The sequence below is a fragment of the Myiozetetes cayanensis genome, unplaced genomic scaffold, assembly GCF_022539395.1.
Source record: "Myiozetetes cayanensis isolate MyiCay16 unplaced genomic scaffold, myiCay2020 scf7, whole genome shotgun sequence".
Lineage (NCBI taxonomy): Eukaryota > Metazoa > Chordata > Aves > Passeriformes > Tyrannidae > Myiozetetes > Myiozetetes cayanensis.
In genome coordinates this window covers 6,724,121-6,749,696 of record NW_026087964.1, presented here as the reverse complement: position 1 = coordinate 6,749,696, position 25,576 = coordinate 6,724,121, and the positions used below count along the sequence as shown (strand labels likewise).

Sequence of the window (25,576 nt, the reverse complement as noted above, 5' to 3'; positions counted from 1 at the left end):
GTGTATCCTGAGAGGATTTGTGTGCAAGTTCTGTGGAGCTATGACACTCAAGAGGGGCAGAAACAGAACTCTCAGGCACAGGTAGAACTTTATACACAGGCATTTGAGAATCAATAGTGGTTTTGCAACTGGAAGGATCCACACAAAGTAGAAGCTTGTTAAGATTTACCTACCTAAATGCCATTAATCTTGTGGTTTCTCATCAGAAAAAAGGGCAGGATAATCCCTCCTTAATGCATAACAGACTAAGTATAAAAAGGCATTGACAGACTAAGTATAAAAAAGGTTATGAAGCATTTAGATAATGGAGCTCGGAGCTGAGTGCCCATAAACCCAGGGGCCTGAGCTGCCCAGGATCTGGGAGCCTGGAAGTCTCGGCTTCCTGGCACCTCATCCAGCAGTCTGCCCAGGAGCCAGCCAGCCACGCCAGTAAGCAGTCGGGCCCACAGAAGCTGATTAAAGGTCTCCTGGTTTCCATTATATATGGGGTAAACCAGACACATCCTTTAAAGAAGGATCAGATTTTGTCAAACTGGCCTTTTTTTTTTTTGTTTACAGAAAAACATGCCATCCAGGAATCTTTAATCACTTCTACTGCAAATTGTATTGTTAAAACAACACATCATGTTTCTCTGATGTGCCATGTGACAAATCCAAAGCAGCATCTGATGGATTGACTAAAAGTCTCCCTTTAATTACCTACAGAAATTGCTGCCGATGTAAACAAACCAGTGTCAACCTCAGGGAATGCCATGTTTATAGACACTTTGAAAGTCTGCACACAAGCATTTATTGGTGATAAAACTGCGTGGCTTGGAGTCAGTCAAGAATTTGTAGTAACTCCTGTTATTCCACTACAGGTACTTATACATTGCACCCCATGGAAGCACCTCACAGGTAGTCAGTCTTCTGGAGAACCCTCCCAGCAGAGCTGAGAGGAGGAGAGTGTCATTGGCCCTCTATAGATCAGACACTGAAGCATACAGTGTAAAGCACAGCAAGCACAGGCTGTGAATGGTAGTCACACCGAAAGCAAGGACTGGTTTAAAGAGTGCAAAAAGGGAATAGAAATACAAAGTGAGTGTTTCTGCTCTAATGGGAAGTGATTCAATAGGCACGTATTTTCCTTTTCTAATCTTTGCTGGACATTTGAAATTGTTCCTCTCAGTAGAGCTGCAAGGGCCCCAACAGAACAGCTCCACACACTGTTTGCACCAAATCTGATGAGAGACACATCAGAATAGGTGGTCTCAGATAGGGCATCCCCAGCAGAGACAAGATTTAGGCTTTTTCTTGGTCCAGCTATGCTGCTTTCTTTTGGAATTTACCTGGAGTGGCTGGGGTTTTTCAGGATTTCTAATATTCCTCCAAGTATTTGACACATGTTTGCTTTCCAGATAGAGAATGTCCTTGTGGAATGAGTGTGTTAGTCTACTGAGAGATAAAAAGCTAGATCAAATAAAACATTTATGTGCCAAAGGGAAAGGCATTTTAGCTGCATCACCTTTATAAATAGTCTATCAGTGAAAGCACTCAGCGAGGAAGTGGGAGACCTCAGTATTAATTTCTTACTCCAGCAGACTAGGTCGAAAGGGATGCTTTGCTGAAAGTGTTCTGCTACAGAGCAAATAATTTGCAATGTTGGGTCAAAGGCATAGAGAACTAACACATGAGAAGCATGTCCCCACAGTCTAGGGTTAGCCCCTTGATTAAGTGTGCTGTTCACCTTGGAACCAGTCAGGTTATTAATTGTCTGATTCATGCCACTTACCACAAAAAGATCTACTTCTAGTGGCCTGCTTTCTAATGTACTAGAGGAGACTCAACATGATGGAGACAAATATGAATCCTCATTTTATTCCTGTTGTCAACAGGGTGAACAGCTTTCTCTGTCAGCAGACAGCTATCAGGAAAGAGTATCATGCAAAATGAATGACTGCTGTCCACAAAAATGCTGAAACACAACTAATTGATTTTGATGTAGCAGGCAGCTACATTTGATTTATGTCGTTTACATTCAGGACCTATAATAAACCATTTTTGTTAAGAGAGGTACATATAAACAAATTGAATTAAGTGTTGGTCTACTTTTCATTACATTTTTCAGACAAGTGTAGTAAAGAAAACTGCTTTACAGCAGAATGCTGTTTATTGAGAGAAAAGCTATCTTTTTTCCTAGCGTAAACAGTATCATCAGTGTAGTCTATTAAAAATAAGCTTCTGCAATTTTGCATTGATTTCCGTTTTCCAAAAGAGAAAAAGGTGGTGGTGAAAGAAAGACTGGTATTGCAGTAAGATGTTAGGTCAGGACTAAGACACCAGCTTTCCATACCTACTATTTTCCATGCCTCTCTTTTTTTTTCCTGTATGATACTGACAATATTTCTTTATCTTATAAACCATTGTGCAGTTGAATTAAAAAATGTTTTGAACAGTGTAGTGAAGGACATGTGCCAGAGGAGAGAAAAACTACTTAAAATGTCTTCTGTCATATTCAAAGGGCTGCCTCTTCAAACAAAGGCAATGTACCAACTGCAGGTATTACCTTAATTCAGATCAAGCATGGTAGTCACTGTGAGTTGAAGATATCCCACAGTAACAATGATCCACCCACTGAAGGACAGGGCATCTGGTACAACCATCTGAACAATTTGCCACTTTTTGCTTCTTTGAGAAGCAGTATTTCTACTGTTTCCATGTTTTTTACCTCCCTAGGACTCTCTTAGGAGTTCAAAGTGTTTGGGACCCACAAAATTAAAGCCAGCTCAAATATCAGAACAGGATCTAGGGAAATTTCACCATACACCTGTGACTCTTCAAACTCCTGATTACTCCTTTTGCATATGCTTTAAGTGTCAGACTCTCCTATTTCTGCCCTGAAACAGAGATATGCAGGGTGTATAATATGAACTGATGCTTTTTGCTAAAACTAGACTATATTCAGTGTAGCATTATTGATGCTACATAGCCTTTGGGTCCAAGTGCCAAACTGTATTTTTGGCTTAATTTCAAGGACAAAGGACAAATTAAAGCTTGGCGTTGAACACTGAAGTGAGCAATCCTTTATCTGCTCTCTCCTGTGGCATCTTTTGTATGGTCTAGCTGACCCACAGATCCGAAAGACAAATTAACATTTGCTATTGTGCAACAGAAAAAGGCAAATTCCTCCACTGTACTTGGCTGCAGTGCAAAGAAGGTATGTAAATACTAATTCCTCCAGTGTTGTGGGTTGTCACTTCCTCATGCACTGTTCCCCCTCCAAATTAGAGCTTATTCCCTGAAGCATCTAGTTGGTTTCTGCTCACCAACCAGGTCACAATAAGCAACCATGAACACAAACTCATAGATAGCATCTGGCCTTCCTCTTGCACAGCTTGTAGGTGTTCTCTCCTTCTTGAGAGTAGTCATAGTTTAAGGCCAGAACATTCTCCTGAAATGCATGTTGTTACTCACATTTCCTGCAAAATCCTTACACTTCTCAGCTGCTGTTCTAACCAATGCCAACTTCCACAGACCAACGGTTTTTGTCTCCGGAAGACAGATGCAATCAGGTAATGCTCTTTACACAGCTTATACTAAAAATATACAATAGGGTTTGTTCCTCTGGTTATATAGTCAGAAAAACCTTAATCCATACCTTCTATGGGTTTGAACAGTAGAAAAAGTTAAGCAGAGAGGATTGTATTCCTTCTGTTCTCCTACATTTACGCACAAATGTTTGCTTAAATTCCTCAGGCACAGTTACTAAAAAAGAGGCAATGTCTACGGAAGCTCTTAAAGTCCTTGCCCACACTGAGTAGTTCCTTCATTCACAAGTAAACTGAAGTATCCTGGGATTACTCACAAAGGATAATACAGCCCAATGTGGGCAAAGTTGCATTTAGTTTTTTACTTCAGATCTGTTTCTCAGAAATCTCCAGTCCTCTTGCAGCAACATGATTCTTGTGAACAGAGATCACACAGAACAACAAGGGCCTGATTCTTAATTCAGACACTGATTTAAAGCTGTGATCCTGTCAAGTCTCCTATATATAAGGCCCCTTCCATCTGCCTCAAGCCTTGAAGAGGCTAATTCTGCGTTTCTCGCTCACGCAAAACTCCCACAGAGGCAGCTGAAGGACAGCAGCGCTGAGTTCCCATCCCAGCTAAGTGACACCGTTCGATATTTCAATACCCAACCAACAATGGTACTGTTCAGAAAACCGTTTTTGAAAATGAACATTAACTTCTCACTTAAGACTGACAGAAAATTTTCATGGTGAAACGAGCAAATGAAGAGTTAAGGACCAGGTACTTTTTAAAATCGATATGGCTTCGCAGCAACATTTCATTCTTCCACAACAGTAGAGAGTGTTTCAGCCAGCTCATCAGATGTGATCAAAGAAACAACTTGACACATTTAAAACATAAAATACCTTCTCCCTCTTCTTTTTGAGCAAAAGCTGCAGAGACTGTTTTTCTCCTATATATGCTATTAGCCAACTTACAGTTGAAGCACAACCACAGCGTGAGTAGCAGAGCTGACAACTTTTTATGAAAAGTTAACACCACACAATATGTTACAAACAAATTCCAGTCTTCAGCTATTACAAGTAATAAGAGAACACTGTAATTAAAAAAAATAAATCAGCCCCATTTTACTTGAAGCATATTCAGTAGTTACATTAAAAACAATTTTTATAGAAATCCTCTGTATTCACTAATTCAGGGGGAAATGCACTTAAAAGGACTGTAAACTGCACATCTTTATTGATATTTTTATCTAGCTCAGAAGAAATAAGATCCTTTTGAAGCACTGAATCAGATTAGAAAGATTGAAATTGTGTTGAGAAATAAATTAAAACCACAGAAAATGCCCTGTTTTTAAATATGCTGCTGCACATAGATATTAATTATCTGCATCAATACCTTTTAAACATTTGGAAGTGCAAAACAAAAACAGAAGCATCGTTTCCTCTATGTTTATAATGACCAGAGAATATTTTTATCACAAAGAACTTACTTTTAAGGCACATCAGTCATTCCATTTATACTTTATGTCAATTAAAATCTGACTGGCAATTAAATTTCACCTCTACAGATTCCTTAAATTCTACAAGAAAAAAAAATAATAAAAGGAAGGACTCTGTTTACAGGCCACAATCTCATTTCAAAAGCAGTGCAACAGTGAAACCACTCTGAGTCTGCAGACTGGGAAAACCCTCTAAACCAGCAGTAAGTAACAAAAGCAGACCTTCATCTTGGCAGAAACGGGCATCTCTAATGAAGCCGTCCAGGAGCTCAGAGGTAGTAGCCAGGTACCATATGTTGCTTTGGTGATTATATAGTTTCTTCAGATTAAACAAACCTGAACTTTATAGCTACATCGTTACCTACAAATAATATGAGCTTGTGTCAGCTCTTCTTGATGTAAATTTAAAAAGAATTCTCCATTTTGCAAAAGAGAAAATGGCTTGTAATTTCCTCCTCTCTGTTGCTATATTTCCCTCTCATTTATCTGCCTCAGGTACATAGTGTACCAAACCATTTGTTATTTAAACTAAGCTCAAATCTTTTCACACTCTGAGCATTATTTCAAGGAAGTATCCAGGAAGTTATGCACTTAGGACTTTGAAAATCTATCAGTTGTTTCTTTAGTGAAATCAAGCAAAGTTCTAATGCATTTGGTGCAATCATCTAATACCTACTTCAGCAGAACTCTCACTTGAATATGAGCCTGTTGAATGAACACCAGAACTTCAGCCACTCCTTTTCCAGGGTTAAGTGAACCAAGTGCTTATTAAGAAAAACTGATGAAACAAAGTGATTGCTCTAGCATTTCTCTTTATGCCATAGAGATTTCAAGAGAAGAGAGGCTACAGACACTGTCAAAGAGAACAGAGGAAGTAAGGAAGGGGATATCTAATGATTCTCAAGTATAGATTAAATTTAGCTGTTTTAAGAAGCCTGTCATATTGTGATTAGATTTCTTTTTTTTTTTTCAAAGAGCTGTTTGCCATGGAAAGGTTGAGGCAGATGCCAAATCCTGCTGCCAATAGGAGTGATACACATAGACTGGAGCAGTATTTACCCCATAAACAGAATACACACCTTGCAGCAGCACAGCTGGAGAAGGGATGTAAATGCTTAGCTGAGTCTTACACTTGATATGCATCCAGTGATGAATGTACAGACACCAGTCCCTGCCTCTCATTCTCTTCATTGCAGTTTATGATACTTTATAAACCCACGGGAAATATGGTTTGTTTTAATAACTATTCAAACTGTACTCCCCTCTTCCTCCCTCCTCCCAAAAAAATCCTCTGAAATCATAAACTAGAAATGCAAACAAGAGAAGAGAAAGCAAGCAACATTAATACTAAAGGTTTGGAGCAGCTGCACCTTCTTTTGAGATTTGTTCACATACAACACTGACTATATGCAATGTATGCTTCTCATTAAAAAATAAATATAAAGGATGTAGTTGTCCTAAGACTGTAAATACGAAGGATTTAAAGATCTTAGTAATATGGTGATTGCTCTTCCTCTGAAAATCTGCACAGCAAACTGCCTTCAACTGCCTGTCTGAGAGCAGCACAAATCCAGCCCTGAGATTAACCTTTTGAGGGGGACTGAAAAAGGGGTGCAGTGGGGAAGTTCCCCAAGGCACATGCAAGTGAAAGCTTGTTTTTTCTCCTTTTATCTCAGAAAATGTTAGGCGAATTCACCAAAATCACTTTTTTTCACTATCTGCTCCAGGACAACAAGGTCCCTAGGTCACTGATCTGAGAGGGATGGAGCAGGAATTTACTGCCTGGTGATCCAGCAGGGGCAAATGAGGTCATGTGGTGTATGTGCTCTTTTTCATATTTCATGAAAATATGCAAGACTCCCAGGTTTGTCCCACTGACTAATCAAAAACTAAGGGAAGAGAGGAAAAACATTTCCCATCCACCTTTATAGGCAAGACCCCTCCAAAAGAAAAGAAAACCCCATGCTTTCTGTTTGACTTCATCCCTTGTGCAAAATCATGATTCAGAAGGTTTTAACAGTACAAAGGTTTATTTAGAAAAGAGTTTGGATTGTTCTTTAGGGGTTTTTTGGCAAACATTTAAATCCTTTCATAACTCAAAACACTGTCAGTGACTGGGTACTTTGCACTTTCCTTCCCCACACAAGCAGTAAAAGCCAATTTCTTACTGGGACAAACCCACCATAGGCCCCAGCTGCTCTATTTATAAATACTGAAATCTCCACTATCACTGCCACTTAACCCTTTCCTCTTGATGTCTGTTTTTGTTTTTCCACAAAACTCCAGAGCCCATAAAAGCTCACTGCCTCACAAACTGAGTGTCTTAGCCTATTTTCCTCTACAGGCTCCCCATGCCCTCCATCAGGGCTCAAACACAATCACTCCCCTCCCCATTTACCCATCCACACTCCAGCACTGCTCCTCCAGCACCATGCTGCCCTTCTGTACCACACTGAATGCCCTCAGCCTCCCCAACACCATCCCTGTACCCCACAGCATCACCCTGCTCCACTGAGGGGGCCAGCCCTCTTCCTTCTCTCTAAGCCCAAACCCCATGTTCTCGTCCCTCCCTTCTTCTCCAGCATAGAGCCTTCTCCTTCTCTTTTAACTCTATTCCTGCTCGAGGCAAATCCACCCCTCCAGCTCAGTGCCGGAAGTTCTTCTTCTTCTTCTTAAAAAGAATGTGTTTAAAGGACCTGCGGAAGTCCTGATTGAAGATGGTGTAGATGACTGGGTTGAGGGAGCTATTGCAATACCCAATCCAGAAGAAGAACTTGAAGAGAGTCTCGGGGACCTCACATGCCTCCCGGCAAATACCATAGAGGCTGTAGCTGAAGAAGAAAGGGAACCAGCAAACTACAAAGACTCCCATGACCACGGCCAGCACAAAAGTGAAGCGTTTCTCCCGGGCCTGGGCAACTTTCTTACGGCAGATGCTGCTACGCTTCCGGCGGCGGCGATATGAGAAGAACTGCATGGAGCGATTGCTGGCGCGGGACAGGCGGCTACTGGAGTGCTTGGAGGAGTATGAGTAGGAGAAGGACTGGCTCTTGCTGCTCTTGCGGGGATGCTCCTCCCGGCTCCGCCTCCGCCTGCTTTCTGAGGTGCTGCTCTCCTCCAGCTCAATGTCCTCCAGCTCAGAGGCTTTGCGCCAGTGGTGAACTGAATAATGTCCATTCTCTCCCAGCTGCATCCTCATGGATGTGCAGCCGGCAGCAGCGCGGCTCAAGCCATTCTCAGTCTGGGAGGACCTCTCTGGCATCGTACGCTTCTCAGAGAGGGTCCTGGTCCTTAGCTTGGCCACGCGGTAGATGCGGATATAGACCAACACCATGATGAGGCAGGGGGCAAAGAAAGAGCCTATGCAAGAAGAAAGGATGTACCATGTCTCATCATTGAGCTTGCACTGGGGAAAGACATCTCCTTCAGGGTCCCGGTACACGGAGATCAATGGTGGGAAGGAGATGATGGCTGAAATGAGCCAGACGGTGAGGATGATGGCCTTGATCCGCCGGGGTGTCCGCTTGAGGTTGTACTCCACCGCCTGTGTGACCGACCAGTACCTGTCGAGGCTGATGGCACACAGGTGGACGATGGACGAGGTACAGAAGAGCACGTCCAGCGCCAGGTAAATGTTACACCAAGCCTTGCCGAAGTACCAGTAATTCATCAGCTCGTTGGCTAGGGAGAAAGGCATGACCAAGGTAGCCACCAGGATGTCCGCGCTGGCCAGGGACACCAGGAAGAGGTTCTGGGGGGCTCTCAGCGCCCGGCTGGTGAGCACAGCTATCACCACCAGCACGTTGCCCACGATGGTGAAGACGATGAGGAAGCCCACCACCGCCGCCAGGCTGGCCACGGCCGCCGGCGAGTAGGGGGAGGGCGGTCGCAGGAGGGCCGAGGAGGACGGCGAGGCGGGGGGCAGCGCCAGGGACTCGTTGAGGGAGCCCAGGCTCGTGTTCACCAGCAGCAGCAGATCCATGGTGGGTGTGCGGGGCGCCGGCGTCCTAGAGAGCCCGGCGGAGCCCCGCCCCGCCCCGCCGCCCCGCCGCCGCCGCCCTGCCGCCCTCATCGCGCCCCGCCGCCGGTCCCGCGGCTGCTCCGCCGCCGCCGCCGAGCCGCCCGCGTCCCCCGCCGCCGCCGCCGCTCAGGGCACGGCCGGGCGCCGCCCGCCCGGCGCGGGAAGGAGCGCGGCGGCGCCGCCTCCGCCCGGCCCCCGCCGAGGGGGCAGCGGGGCACGGCTGGCCCCCGCCGCCCGCCCGGTCATGCCCGGCTCCGGGCAGCCCGCGGCTCCGCTGAGGACACCGCGCGGCCGGCGGGAGTCCCCGGCGGGAGCTGGATCCTCGCAGGGCGCGGGGTCCGGAGCGGCGGCAGCGGCGGCATCAACTCCCATGGAGCGGCTCCCGGCGCCTCCGTCCCACTCTGGCTCCGCGCTCCCAATCGCGGCGTGCCCGGCGCCGCGCGCATGCTCAGTGCCCGCAGGTGCGGCCGCCCCGGCGGAACACCCCGGGCGGGCGGGGGAGCCCCGGGAGCCGCCGGGCCCGTCCCGCGGCCGGAGCGCCGAGCCCCGCGGGCGGGATGCGCTCTGCTCCCCGCGGCGCCCGCCGGCAGGAGCGGCGGGCGCGGTGGCCGCCCGACGGCCGGACAGGTGTTTGTGCCGGGCGCGGCTCGGCGGGGGCGCGGCGGCCGCCCCGGCGGTGCGAGTGCCGGTGCCGGTGCCGGTGCCGTGAGCGGCGGGTTCGCCCGGGAGCGCCCCGGCGGGGTCGGTGGCCGCCTGCGGCGCCGGCCGCGCGCGCTGGGGGGCGCCCTTGGCCGCCCCGTCGCCGCCGGAGGGGCCGCGGCTGGTTTGGGATCCTCGGGAGGTGTGCGGGGACGGGCGCGCTGCACCTGCTTTTGGAGCCGCCTGAACTCCTTCATCCTCGTCCTGCTGACTGCTGGGGATGCCTAGATGCGTACTTCTACCTGATGCTGCTTCTGTGGGCTTTGCCTGCCTGAGCCTCCCTGCTGTGCCCCACCTGGATCCAAAAACTGTGTCCCGAGGTCTTGAGAGTTGCACTCTGGTGCACACGTTCTGCTTATCACTGCCAGGGTCTTATTCCTTATGGTGACAAACCTGTGAGTGGTGAAGGCACATACACCCAACAGAACTTCTCTTTCACTGGAAAAACTTTTAAAATAATAAAATACTTGTGATGATCCACAAGTTGGAACAGAATAGCCTGGGACAATGGGGGGTGATAAAGCATACTCCGATTCCAGTTACCTTTCTGGTGCAACTAGCACTGGCTCCTCTGTTCTCTTTGTAGCTTCGTGGGCTGGATTATGAAGTATTGGAAGTGAATATGCTTAGCTCTGATAGGAAGGAAAATTCCTCTGGAGATTATGATCCTATTAATCTATTTTGTAAGCAATTTACTCTAAAGGCTTTTTTGTTGCTGTTGTTTTGTTTTGAAAAGTAATTAACAAACGTTGTTACTGCTTCTAAAAGAGAAAGGACTTAGTGCTGAAACTAAACTCTGCCAGGTAACAAACACTTATTAAAGACTGAAATGCAGAAACAGTAATCCACCTAAACAAAGTGTAACATATAAAACAAAATGAAATAGAAATCAGATGCCCCCTCAAGTCCTCCTAAATAGACAAGCAACCTAATAAAAAGGGCTCTTAAAAAAAAAGAAAGGTTGCAAGGTTGCAAAGCTCCAGGAAGATTAAATGAATGGAGTCTGAGGTTTTTAAAGTTCAAACTGGAAGTAAATGGCATGTTTTTAACATGAAACCTGAATAACCACTAGAGCAGCTCCCTAGTATTTGTGGTGAGTTCTTCATATTTGGAAGTTTCATGATGGTATCTAGGATATGAGAGGGCAAGGTGCAGGAATTTGATGTGACTCTACACTTTGATGTGACTGACATTAGATAGAAAGGTAGAATGTATGATTAACGGGTCCCAACTGGGTTTAAAATTTAGTAAATACAAACTACAAAATCACATGAACATTTAGAATTCAGGAACTGTCAAAAAAGAGGTATAAAAAGCCTCACAGTATTTAGTGCCATTACTAGGGTAATGGAATTACGAAGTCATAACCATGTATGTCGTGAAGTTGTAGGAACTGGAACTCTAAATAAACTTTCAGCTCATGACTTGGGGTTTCAAATAAGAAGAGCTGAAGATTTTCAATACTTATCTTTGTTCAGAATAAGTCAATACAGAAGTTTCATAACAAAAGAATGCAAGTAAATGTATGAGCAATTGATTGGCATTTCTAATGAGAAAATGCCAACTAGATATAGAAAAAAGAAAAAAATTGGGAGCAAAGTGTGCCCGCATTGATGAGGTTTCTTTAGCACTAAAGTTGTGCTGTGATGCTGAAACAATTTGGTGTGTAACTCCACTCAAGATAGGGAAATACCATTTGGGTTTTGTGTGTGTAACTGATATCCAGTTTGCCTAAAGAGCCATATGTCACTCTGACTGGTGTTGAAACACGGGCATGGGTACAAGAGATCCAGCCTTGTGAATATCTGCTCAGTCTACTGAGAGACAAAGGTAGGAGTAAGGTGAGCAACAGCTGATAAATGAGATGCAGTTGTACTTTTGAAATAAAGTTGGGGACTTCTTTATAGAAATTTATCCAGTTACATAGGCACCTAACTGATTTTTTTTTTTCTTTCCAAACCCCTGCGTTTATGTTACGTTCATTCTCAAATCTGGCCTCCCTATAGTTGTCAGCTTTGGCCTTCATTTGAGCTTATGCTCAGTAGGTGCTAACAGGCTGTCATGAAAAGAATATGCAGTTTAGACACGGGATGAGGCATTTCTGGGCAATAAACTAGACTTGGCTTAAACTAATCCAAGCCCAGTCTTCCTGAAGTAATCCAATAGATATTGTGCTATAGCCATCCACCTGTACCCTGTCACTGCTGTTCTGGTTCCCTCACCCAGCATCCAGCTGCAAACCTCCTATCACAGCAGGCTCAGAAGATCCCACAGGAGCAGAACTATTTCTTATTGCTTGTTGTCTCTAACTCTTATTGACTTTTACTTGGATTCTCAAGTTGGACTGTCCCTTAGTTCAGTTTGAGCTACCAGAACTCACTGGCAGAGCAGACCCATCTCTGAGTTTAAGTCTTGGGAAATCCTAAATCTGTCACTGGGAGACTTAAGAACTGGGCAGTGGTGGCCTTAAGAATTCAAGTCCAAACTCAGGGACAAAGGTAACATCAACCCAGGCACCACAGCTGGTGGAAAGATTCTTGCTGAGACCCAAACCTATAGTCTTCTCTTAGGTTGTATAAGAATATTTGATCTTATAATGCTGTCAAAAGGGCAAAATGTGCTTGCACATGAATAGATTTAGGACAAAAAGTTGTCACAGGTGGTTTGCACTTCCAAATTTGTTTTGCCTCTTCTGTTTAAGGTCAGAAGAGACTCTTGTGCGCCTGAAAGCTTGTTTATTTTTTCCTCCCAGAGTATCAGATTAGCTAATGGAAAATACTACCTCCTCCTACAAACCTCTCTTGTTATACTTTATATCTTTAAGATGTCACAATTGTAACTGTGTTATTAAATGCTCTTCCATGCATTTTTTTAAATAATCCCTCCCTCCACAGAAGAACATTATAATTTGAAAAGGAAATATGTCAGCTTTCATAATAAAGGGGAGATGCTTGACTTTCAGTGGGAACTGGGTTCCTTACTTCCCCTTTGGGACTTTGAAAATGTGTTTCAGATAAACAAAAATGTCTATAGGACATCCTGATTTCCTAAACATCTGGAAGTGCTTTTTAATCTCTCAAACTAAGCTTTACATCAATAGGCAAAATTATACAGTCTTACCAACTTTACAAGAAACTGATTGCTGACAAAACATTCTGTACATCTGTATACTTTCTGAGACACAGTTTGCGTTTTAAATCTGCTGAGGATGCCAGGATCAAGTCGAATGGGTTAGCTGAAATCTCTGTGAGTAGTTAAAGAGAAGACCTGCAGTACAAACAATGCAATAGCAAAATGGGTTACGAGTTAAAGATTAAGTAGCCTGTCCTGGATTTTAAAAGAAAGGAACTAAATATAAGGAAACCAAAAGTTACTTTGGAGTGGGTTCAAGGTCTTCACATCTTGAATATTGTTATCAAGGAAAAGATTGTGAAATTCTTTAGTGTTAAATGGACATTAACCTCTAAATTCCTCAAAGTCAGAGTAAAATTCTGGTATCCACAGATGGATATTTTCAAAAGACCTAAGAGTCAACCTGCTTCCATATGATGCTTGTGACAACATCTGATAATTTTTCCTTTGACATGTGCAAATTGAATGCTTTTGTAAATCTAGGCATGAGCTGACCTTTTCTTTGAACATGTTATTTGGATCAGTTGCATTCCTTCTTTGTTGACTGCCCTCCCCAAAAATATTAATCACGAAGTAATTTTAAATTAATTTATTTAAAGCCTTCCATAAAATAAGAATGAAATGTTGAGAAAAAAAAATACTACAGGGATTTTTATTTGTTTGTGAATACTAGAAATATTTAATGAGAAATATGGGAATCTAAACAGTTTTCAGAATCAACTTTTTTTTTTTTTTAAAGCAGTCTTTGGACATGAATAACTTTTTAAGATTTTATTTTTGTAGTACAATGCTCAGAGAGGGAGAAAATTTTAATTGAAATGAGTCTGTTGGAAACTCACTCTTCTGTATGAAAGAATATTTCACTGACAATTAAGGGATCAAGACCAAATAAAAATCAGTTTATTTGTTATTTTTTTGCTTGATCTGGAACTAACGCTTAATTGGCAAGTTTAAGTAACTGTTATGCTTGAGCTAAAATTGAATGAAGAAAGTTATTGGTTCAGCTTCCTAGTGCAATTTTTCTTTTCTTCTATATTTGTAACCCTCTTTCATGCTGCCCACTAAACATTATCATTGTGTTGGTAAGGTCATAAAATGGAAATCAAATAATGTGCGTCAGCCACATCCTATCTGGTTCATTTCTGTAAGAGGATCCCATCAACCATAACTGTGTCGTGGATTCAGCCCTTTGGAGCCAAACCTGGGGCTACTGCAGATGTTTTTGTTTGATTCTCCCTGACACTAGACAATCATGAAAAATAGATCTATGTCCCCTCTCTTCCTCCATCCAATTTGTACTGTTTCCATTACCTGCACTTATTTTAAGGCTTCTTCATTTCTAATTTATTAAGTCAATACTTTAAATAGCCTTCACAGACACCTGTACTGCTAGCTAAGCCATTTGCACAGGATGAGTGCATTATTTTTCTAGGACTCTGCACGGTATTTGAGGGCTCTTGCCCTTGATTTCAGTGGATTCTTAACCGTGCAATTCTGCACAGTAATATGTATGGGAAATACTTGGTTTATTGGTCTTAACTTATATCAAGCACGCATTTATTTTGCATTTTGAATGAGCTTATGCAAGTTTGTAAAACTTTATTTTCTAAATAGAGAAAATTCTGTGTAGATAATGTGTCATTTGTGGCATTGCCTATCTCTAATTTATTAAATGCAGGACCGGTTTGACATAAGTGTAAGACTGCCCTTTCATGACATATTCTCAACTGCTTTAGTTAGGAGACAGATTTTGGCTGCAAACCCTTACATCTCTGCTGTCTGCATTTATATATTGAAATAACCATTTCCCCAGTAATGATCAAGTAACAGAATCCACTCCAATGGATTTTAGTGAAAGTGGGGGTAAAGAAGATGCAGTATTTCTCACCAAGGTTCATCCCCTTCCAGCTGCATCTACTTCATGGTATACTTCTGCTTGGTATTTTGAATCACCATCCGAGAGATTTCAAAGGGTGGTGCTACTTGGGATGATAATCCATCATTTAATCAAACACCATGCAGTACAGGAGAAGACACACCTACCATCTTGTACATTGTTCTGTGATGCCTTGCAGTAGGAAGGTCTTGTCTGCACAAGATCAATTAGAGCAAATGTTGCCATGTTTCCTGTGTCTGGCATGAATGGCAACTTCAAAACAATAAGGTGACTGCACTGAAGGCTTTCCATGGAAACAAGAGCAGATTGTTTTATTTCTGCTTACCATATAACCACAGGGACATCTACAAATATCCTGTTGTCCATTTCATTTTCTCCTATCTGTGCTATAGTGATTTGACCTGTATGTGTCAATTTAACATTCTTTGTCTTTCAGCGGCTACTTTAAGCTCATGAATATTTGATTACTTCAAGACAGGCATCAAGATCTGCTGTCTTTCATTGGAAAAATGAGATTTTTTTTCTTGCAGTGCTTCAGAGGTGTTCTACCTTTCTTAGATGTTCCTCTATAATAAGATGAGGTTCTTTTTTTCCAGTCATTGCTCCTTATTGCACTTTACTCCTTTCAGCTTAAATCTCCCATAAGTCTTTAAACAGTTTCATAATATGTTCTCATGTCTTCCTTCAGTGCTGCTGTTTCTGCTCTAAGTGTCTATCAACAGAGCCTCTTTTATCTTTTTTTGGCTGATCTTTTACTGCTTTATCTTCATTCATATGTTTATTTTTTTCTTTATTTACTTTTCTGGCCTTAATGTATTGAATAGATTTAACTTATCCTGACTTTTTTTTTCTCTAATAGCATCCCATGTGGAATTGCTAATCCACTCTTCTTTCCTGGTTTTAATAAAGAACAGTCTCTGCCTTATTAATATAAAATTTACAAATGGCTTCCCAGTCTTTTTATATAATGTCAAATACAGTTTCTGCCATATTAGAAAGCTTATGTGAATGTTACAACTGAAAAACTTTCTTTATGTATTCATCTTTCATTTTAGAACTATTAATGTTTTTCTGATATTTTTTCGTTTTCATGTTGGTTATGTATAATTGATGTTCATATGCCCCCCGTGTATGTGAATTTCATCATATACAGAAAAGAGGCATATGATTGCTAATAATGCTATCAGAGGAGATCCAGCATTACTTCACTTATTTAATCTTGAGGGAATAGTGTCCTTCCAAGAAAGGACAACTCAATCAAGAAGACTTTTTGCTATTGTCAAGTGAGCCTTGGCTCTATATACAGTGTATCTGTACCTGTCAAGTCAACATGTCACTGATGTCAGTCTGGACCTTGCTAGTAAGGACTAGTAAAAGCCTTTTAAAGGATATTTAAAGGATATTACTCTTTTCCTTATCATTTTCATTTGTTCCAGCTTGATATTCAAAGGTAGTAATTTTCACACATGCTCTTAAAATATTGCCAAGAACGCTGATACTCTGTGTTGTAATATTTCACTTCTTTGATGACTTGAGACTATTTCCAGCCTGTATAACAAGTTATATAGTCCATAAAGGAGGCCAAAATTGGGAATGAGTTGGGAGCAGTGACTTCTCACAGACATTACCCCCTGCTTTAGCATTCTCTCTCAGTGCACTTCATGCAATCCACTGGAGAATGAATACAAAGAGATTTGTTTGACATTTTACTGTCTACTTTGGGTTTGGACTCAGCTGTTTAATTAAAATTATGCATCTTCTTCTGTGTTTTGATGAATGGGGCTTTATATTTAGAAATGGCAAATCAGTAAATATCAATAAATAAGTGTCAGCAAAGTTTGTAAGAGAAAATGGCTTATTGGAAGCATCTTACAAAGCAGAAAAGGTGTCATGAAATTAATTCTTATTTGCTGTAACTCATCCTTACTCATATTTGCCAGTAAGAAAGGCAAAGCAATGAAGAAACGGAGAGAGGAAACAAGAGGGAGAGAGAGGGAAAGAAGGATGAAACCACTGCTTTCATCTCCTCTTCACAAAGTATCTGAGGAGTATGGACTCATGTGCTGTACTTTTTCTGATCTTATAATTTTTTTCAACATCTTCAGTGTCTGGTAGTTTATGCTCTCCATTTGTATCTAGGCTAATCTCAATCATCAGGAGTATTATGTCAAAAATTGCAATGTACCTTTAGGAACAAATTATCTACTAAACGTAGCGAACATAGGCTTTTCCAAATAAGAACAGTTAACTCACAAAAGATGCACAGCAGGATTAGCAGCAAGCACCATAGGCTGCTGTTTTTCTGTTATGCAAAGCAAATGTTGATTTCAAGTTCACAGAAAGTTCAGGAAATCAAAAAGATATAACTCACTGAAATAATTCTTTGGCAGTAGGAAGACCATAATCAACCAGAAACCTCTGGTTTCTGTATCAGTCCTTGATCATTTAAGTTACTGCAGCTATTGGAAATGGAAGCCAGTTTAGCACAATATTTAATAGTGCATTATTTGTATTCTACTAGTCCTAGCTGTATAAGACTCAGGTAACTCCAACTTTGCTGTCAAAGTATGCAGGTGTGCTTGACAGTGCAAGGAGTATTCTGTGAGGAAACACCAGTGCATTATAGGAATATTACTCTATTTTTCTTTCCTCTCCTGATCTTTAATTATGACCACCCCGGTAAGATGTTCTGGTTCATCTTGTTTATATTAAGCAATTCCAGCAGGTGCAAATCTTGGCTCATATCCACCATAATTATAATTAGGTTATAAGTAAAGAGTTTGCAAGCACTTGTGCAAACACATTTAATAATTTATAAAGAATTTTTTACTTATTATTACATTTAGCCATTTGCCTATATTATCACTCTCTCTCACTTAAGTCATTGACAAGTTAGCAATCCTGTTCTGGTACACTGATCACTTTGTTTTGGCACCTTTGACTGGGCAGAGCCAATTTGGAGTCTCTTGTGCCTCTGAAAATTGGTGTGAGACATGTAACAGCTATTTTACTCATGTTAATGTTCATAATTTCTTTAGGACTTCTTAAAGAGAGTGGGTGAAGGGTTCAGAGCTCCCTCTACCAGTGAAGGTTCAATTACCTGGCATCAAAGACACTTCTAATGAGTTACAGGTTGGAACAGGGCAGGTTTCCTCCTTATCTAGAACAGTAACTTGTGCTTAAAGGTGGCTTCAGCATTAGCCAGCCTAGCTAATGAATACAAAAATACTGAGAAAAAAACATTAAAAATGTCTAAAAAAGGGCAGAATTTCTAAAAAAGCAAAGAGGGTAATTTCTCATGTGCAGAATCATGCAAAATTACTCTGCAAATCTGTTACAAAGACACCTTCTTTGTTGAGGAACTCCTTTAAAAGATATTCTTCTGACAGAGCAGCCTCCAGGTAGTCACTCACTTAAGCTGATAGTTAGGATTTCATTGAAATCCAATGTTTTAGGGGAGAATGCCTGTGCTCCCTCTCCCTTGCAGAGCCCTCTCTGCTCTTCATTCCAGAGGCAGCCTCAGAAACAGGACCACACTGATGCTCTCTACTAAACACATAGCTTATGCAGCTCCAAGCAGAAAACAAGCCTGTAATTAAATTGTTCAAAATTTGAAGATCAGTGTGTTTGGCCATCCCTTCAGACCTAATTACTTGCCAAAACACACTGTGCACAGGGTGGGAATTAATATTAATTAGGAGTCTTCTTGAACTGCAGATTACAGCCATTATAGGCAGAGGAAATGATTATGAGATTTATGCAACTCACATCTTTAAAAAAATTTAATTACAACAACAAAGCCCTGTCTCTCAGTATACATAAAGAGGCTAGATATAGACATTTGTTCCAGGTTAATTTCACCCTAAATTGACTACGTTCCACAGGATTCATCCTGGTTTATACTGCAGCAAGCGACAGGAAAGAAAAGCCCTTTGAGTGCTCCACGTAGTGAAAAGCTGGTCAATAATGATGCCCATCGTGGTTTTCTGCTGATAACACCCTGGATATTCTGGTGTGCTGTCTGATGTGCCTCTGCTACCACCTGTTCTTGCTCCCCGTGGTGTGTACAGACACACCTCATGTCCCTTCCAAGACAGGGGGCATAGCAGCTCCCTGGCACCCTACTTCATCTCAGATGAGTAGGACAGCATATTTGTGCAGTTTCCTGATCCCTAAGCAGCAGCAGAACCCCCAGCATACTGCTGCACACTGGTGGACTCAGACTATGTCTCTTTTTCTTGTTTGGAGGGTGAAGGTGGAAGCTTTTGCTCCCCAGGCAGAAATCTTCACTGAATCATAAAGCAGCCAACATTACTTCTTAGTGTAGCGCTAGAGATAAGTAGTGTAGACTGTATTTGGAAAACCTAAATACCACTCAATTTACTGCTGACTAAATAAGAAAAAAGCCACCAGAGATACCTAATCACATGGAAACATGAAGCTCATGAAATACAACTGAATTTTTTTTTAATATGAGACACACATATTTTAAAAGACCCAAGGAGAATGCTGGAGAGGCAGAACAGTGGAAAAGTCAGCTGGCTGTAGTTCATTTTGTATTTCCCAGAAGGAAACAGAATGAGGGGGTGTGCACCAACTTTTCTGATGTTGCAGACCATCTCCTAATGCTTGCAGGTTACAGCAGAAGATATTTTTAATTCAGGCTTTCCAATAACATTCAGTAACTGCCAAGAACATTTAATGGTCCATGTGTATATGGAATGAAGTGGTCTCTGCTGTGACTTCCTCTAGACTGTATGATTAAAAAAGTCTTGTGACCAATCCATTGCTGATAAAATATATATTGGATTATTATCTTCTCTTTTAACTTTGAGAATTACAGGAAAAATTCCAGGAACAGACAGAAATATCAGATTGTGTGACTGAGCATGCACCTTTATGTAAAATATTTTAAAGAACAATATTAATAACATTGAAGTCCTGATTTATTTTGAAAGAAAATACAAAACAAATATAAAAATATATTGATTCAGAATATGAAAAGCATCATTCAGTACACTTGAGGTTCTCAGCTCTTGGAAAAGAGGTGATGTTTGTTTACAAATGCTAATGATCCATGTCTGTGTATTTATGAATTGATTGCTATTGAAATGAAGAACACTTACGCATGTTTTACATTTACTGTTAAAAGCAAGAGTCAATTTGCCATTTTTGTTGCCATATCTCCTTTTATTTCTAGCATATCTTTTTATTGCAGGTTTATTCCATTATTCTTGGCATACTGTCATGAAGTAGTGTGTTTCAAGTGCTTCTCATTGGCGACTAGTATGGAAAGGTGTATTTCCAGCATTAATATAAATAAGAAGAAATATTTTAGGATAGTCATGATAAGCCAGTGAAGTGTATTATTGTGCATTGTTCAAGAAGCTGACAGTGAATTTTAGCTGAACATGTCCAAATCTGTCTTATTTCAAAAGTCACAAAAGACACTAAATGAACAAAACAGTGAAAATATCAGCAGGCTGTAATTTACTTTATGATTTCAATACCTGGAAGAGAGTATTCAAGTATCTTCAATATTTGATCCTGATAACAAAAGATGAGGCAAACATTTGTTTTATTAGTTTGCAGTACTTAGTTTGAAAACACTAAGATGCTTGGAGAATCCATCAAATAATAAAATCTGAAGTTTCAGGAGAATGCATATTGACCAACAAAGAAAGCAATGCATTTCTAATGTGAATAAATTGAATCAATATTGTAGGGTAATCCTACACTCACCCACACAAATATGTGAGTTTTCAAATAGGTGTAAATCAGCACAAATAAATTATTCCTGTAACTCTGGTGTTTCTTTGGATTAAAAAAAAAACAAAACCCTGATCTTTTTTATGGATCTCCTGCATTCATTTTAAAAATGAACGATAAAACCAACAACTCTTCTAAGTTTATTGGAAAATAATTGTAAGATATTTTGAAGATAGACAGCAGCAAGCTTTGTGACTTATTTCATTAAAAATTCCTGTTCTTGCAGTGTTTAATTATTGACATTGTAATGTCCCTTGAAATTTGCAGTTAAACCCTTGGTTGTTGCATTTACTGGAAAAGATGTTTTCAACTTTGAGTCACTAACAAGAAAGATTTCTTTAAAGTAATCTGCACAGTTTACTTTTCCAGGAGAAAGAAAAACATGGCAGCATAGATAAGTAGATGCAGATGTATTCATGCAATGTCTTCATTGAATGTTTGATAGTAAGAAAGATTTTCCTTCTGTAAACATATTTATTTGTCCTGGCCCTTACCATCCAAGTATCTTAATCAAAGAATATGGTTATGGTTAATCTATAATCTTTCAATATTGTGGATCTCAGCTGACTACAGTAAAAAATCAGTAGCAATGCATAGTAATTATTTTCTACCACTGAGTTAAAATTTTGAAAGTTGGTAAGATATTTTGCAACTTTTCAATTGTTGTTTAAATCTTCAAATAGGACAAATGAAAAGGTATTCGGTTGTCTAAGCCTGGATTTCTAATGCCAGTGGAGACAGCAGAGCAAATCCTTCTTAAACTGCAGGTACTACACAAGCACTATGTTCAGGCCTATGTTGCCAAAATCTAGGCAAATTAATCAAGCCTCAAGTCCAGAAGTTATGATTCTTCTTTGAAATGTTCAAATGTATTTGTTTTAGTTGTATAGAGGTGTTTTATTTCAGTTATTTCCTTTAGAGAAAGTTATGGAAATATTTTCCTGCAAAACCCAGTAATATTATTGATTTTCTATCAGAAATATTTTTCTAAATCTGCTTACCTGTAAAGGACAGTAGGGTATAGATAGAATATGGATTCTATATTAAAATCAATGATTGCACTGTCAATTTATTTCTAGGTGTGCTTTGAGGTTTTGAGGTACATGGTTGATTCTCTGGCAGAGGCTTTTTTTCTCATCTGAGGCAAATACTTCTTTGTCAGACCAGTAACCATTTTTCTGCCTGTCATCTGGAGAATAAGGTGCTATTTTGAGTTATGTTCCCTGCCTCAAAGTCTTTTTATGGATTTTTTAAATTCAGTGATCCTTAATGTAAGAAGTGACTTCCAAACTTCTCCTTTGGCCTCCCCAAATGTTACTTAAAAAGATTTGCTTACTTACCTTCAGTCCCCTGGCCAAGCCTCTTTTTCCTCTCAAACAGAAACTTTCAGCCAGGGATCTGAAAATCACCTTACTTCCCCTTGCTCAGGGGTTTTGACCACTAGAAGTTTGTCTGGCAATGGATGAGCAGAGGAGAAAGTGGGCTTTAACAGCACTGAATTCCCAGCCTCCTTTCCTTTCCAATGAGGAAATAATTCCCAGAACAAAAACATAGGCTATGTGCAATTGGATATGAATATGTTAATTCACATGCTCTCTCAGGAAGAAGGAGGAATGGTATAATTGGTGAAGGAGTATGTAGAAATTAAGTGCAGCATTTGTCTGATTCTCACTGAGTTTTCTACTTTGTTTACCTAAATCTATCGAAAAAAACTTTCAAAAATCCACTTAGTAGTTAAAATTAGTTAAAACCATTAAAATGAGACAACATATATTAATAATCTCATATATTAAGAATCTCAGAGATCATAGCTATTTCAGCAGGTATTACATTGGAAAATACCATGATTTTGTCTTTGCACCTGAAAAAGAGGGACGTTTGCTTAATCCAAATCTAAATTATTGTAAATTTTTTGTTAATATTTGATTTTTAATTGTGATCCTCTAGCAACACATATTGCAGTCAACCTTTTAAGAAGTTGCTGCAAAAAATTGCCACTTCCTTGGTACATTGTCGTCTTCATATCTTATTTAAAAATTCACTTTGTTATACATAGGATAAATTGACAGAAGTATGTGTTTGCACCTAATCAGTTCATCACCAACTGAAAGTAGAGCCATAACTTTGACATTGTTTTCTTGATTACCACTTCCCTGTGTTCCTGTCATAAAGTTTCTTCCCATGAAAGTACTTTTTACATAATTGTATGGAAAGCATAAGGATGTTTAAATATATCTGACAAATTGTATGTAATAATACAGTGTGTCTCCACTGATTTTTATTCCAGCATTTCTCTGAATTGTGTGCTAAGATTATTTAGGATGAGAAGTGAGACATATTAAATTCAATAATTTATCCTCATATATGGGTTTTTTCCTGCCTAAAAGAGAGCTAGAACTTTTACTGTTCCTCAGTCTATAAAGATTTATTAAGCAATTTTTAAAGCATAAAAATAGGAAAAACCTTCATAGACTTCACTGAGGAAGGCAGTGAGAGACCATGAACTTGTTCTTTTCATCCTTCTCAGTGATCAAGCATTAAAAATAAATTAAAGAGAATAATTCTAGCAAAGAGCTCCAGTAAAAGCAAAGGTTGATAGGTTTGATGTATTGGGCTATGAGAGCAGTTGAGAGCTGAATATATTGCATTAGACTTGATCTTGAAGGGAGAAGCCAAACCCTTCTATTAAAAAACCATTCTTTATTCCTCCTGTGCTCCTTCATTCTCCCTCTGGCCCACTGCACAGTTTAACTCCAACGCTTTGTTAGCAACCTTTGCTGCAATTCCCACCAGGAATGAGCCTTACACTGCAGGGGCCAGCTCTGGTGTGGAATGATGCCAGCTGTGGCAGCCATGGTGTAGGTGCAGATGTTGGTGTCAGATACACTTGCACTGTGGAACATGCACACCAGTGACTCTTGCTTTTCCCATGAAGATGCAGGGCTGGTCACTGCTCCCAGAAGATCTGACTAGAATTTTCCTCAGAGGAAAAATGTGCTGCCTGACAAAAGCTTTTAGAGGGCTTCCACTGGGCCTTGATGAGAAATTTTTCCATTTCAGTACCAATGGATCAGGCCTTTGCAATCTTATAACAAGCCCCAGAGTTGGCTTTTGCTCTAAAATATTTACAGGTGGGCTAGAAAGAAATTGATATGAAGTGAATCATCTACATCCATTAATTTCAGGAAAGAAAAATCACTGAATGGTGGACACTATCCCAGGTGAAAACCAGATGCATAACACCATCCACCATGCCCTAGCAAATACAATTATCCACTCTTTTCATCAGGTATCAGCTTTTACATAAATACATATAGGGGGAATATGAATTGTCAGGGCAGAAATGAAAAGTTAAAGAACTCAGAGAAAGGTCCCTTTTCATTTCTGAGGAAAACTTTTAAAAGATGTTGTAAATGGTAAAGAATCTCACCTGTGAGAGCAAAAGTTGTTGCCAGTTTCACGAGAAAGGCAGTTAAAAATGTAAACAGATTACCTGCCAGCCTCCAATCAATAGTACCCAATTTTCCAAATAAGGTATTGAAATGTTACAAAGACTGAAAATTTTGCAGAAAGTTGCTTTAGCTAGTGGCAAATGAATCCAGACTATTTCATGAACACAGACTACACGATTAAACACACCGAATACAGTGGAAGGCCCTGCTATAAGGAGACATAGCTGTCCATGGTTTGCACATTGACATGATGCTGGCACTGGGAAATGAAGACAGGCAGTGAGATTTTTTAAGAATTCATTGCAATCATAGAAAGTTTCACTGGAATGTAAAAGTGAGTGTTGTCTTTGTTTCTTTAACTACAAAAGATTTTAAAATCATGATATTTGAAATTTGTTCATCAGTGGATTAGAAAAGTCAAAGTGGCAGTGAAATAACTGCATAAGAGCCTAAACAGGGAAAACATCACCCTTCTCTGGCAATGTGCAAGTTGACTGGGGGACATCAGGAGTTGTTTTGCCAGCATTAAAGACCTTCCAGTCATTTGACGAGTATGAAAGATTTGCTTAGTAATTATGGCTTTTCTCTGATATCAGCTGTAACTCATGAAACTATGGGATTCAGCTTTCATAGAGATATTTTCAATCCCTTTCAATCTGTTCCTTTTCAATTCTGTTTCTTATTTGTTTACTAAAATTATTTAGTTAAGATGTCAATTGGAGTCAGATGGAATGTTTTCCGGATGGTGCATTTTTCAGTTCATTCAATTTGGCCATTTAAAATGTTATTTCATTTCAGCTTTAGATCCTAGATCTGCTAAAATGAAGATTTGCATTTTCTGTATGATCATAAAACATCTTTTCTTTGCCTTAATCATTTTACCAGTAAGGCCCAGGAAATTCTTAACAAATGTTAATCTCTGGGTTAGCATTTGGCTTTGAGAAATGAATTCAGCTGCAACAAAGTAGCCCAAGCAAATAAACTTTTCTGCAGGATCCACGGAATCAGTGGTGTGCTATTGTACATCCAGTACAGGCAGCCCACAAGGCAGAGAGGAATTGCAATGAGGTATTGTAAACAAGAAGACTGATCCTCCAAAAATTTAAAATAACTTTTTCAGATTACAGTATTTCCTTTGAACCCATAAGTCAAAGGATAGAGCAGTGAAAAAAAAAATAAGAAGAAGGAAAAATAAAATATTTTGGTTTTTAGCCATGAGCTAGAGCTCCTCTGGTAGGCTGGGAGACTGGAAGGAAAAATCTTAGAGAAAGAAGCTGAGGAGAAATGAATGATAGATGGAAAACAATGTTCTGAAGTGAAGGAATCACATCTGGAAAAGAATTTGTTTAGAACTCCCTCTTTCAGAAATGAACACCCACAGATCATCCTGCCACATCCCCAACGTTTTGGAAAGTTGAAATCAAATAAATTTAATATAGTGGTTATGGGAGGAAACAGATAAAATCAGCATCAGGCACTACACAGTCACCGCTCAGAGAAGAATCCTGCTGTCCTTTTCTTCCCCTCTGCATTCCTCTGGGTTCACTTCAAGAGCAAACACTGTAATTCTGCTCCAAATAGATGTGCTGAGCGAT

The 25,576-nt window shown here is 40.4% G+C and overlaps 1 protein-coding gene across 1 annotated transcript; it reads right to left on the bottom strand.

The window, feature by feature from the left end:
- Positions 1-5,965: 5,965 nt before the first annotated feature.
- ADRA2C (adrenoceptor alpha 2C) lies at positions 5,966-9,034 on the bottom strand. The gene has a single exon (XM_050338503.1). The coding sequence runs from the start codon at positions 8,991-8,993 to the stop codon at positions 7,656-7,658; it is 1,338 nt and encodes a 445-aa protein (XP_050194460.1). The 5' UTR covers positions 8,994-9,034; the 3' UTR covers positions 5,966-7,655.
- Positions 9,035-25,576: the final 16,542 nt, after the last annotated feature.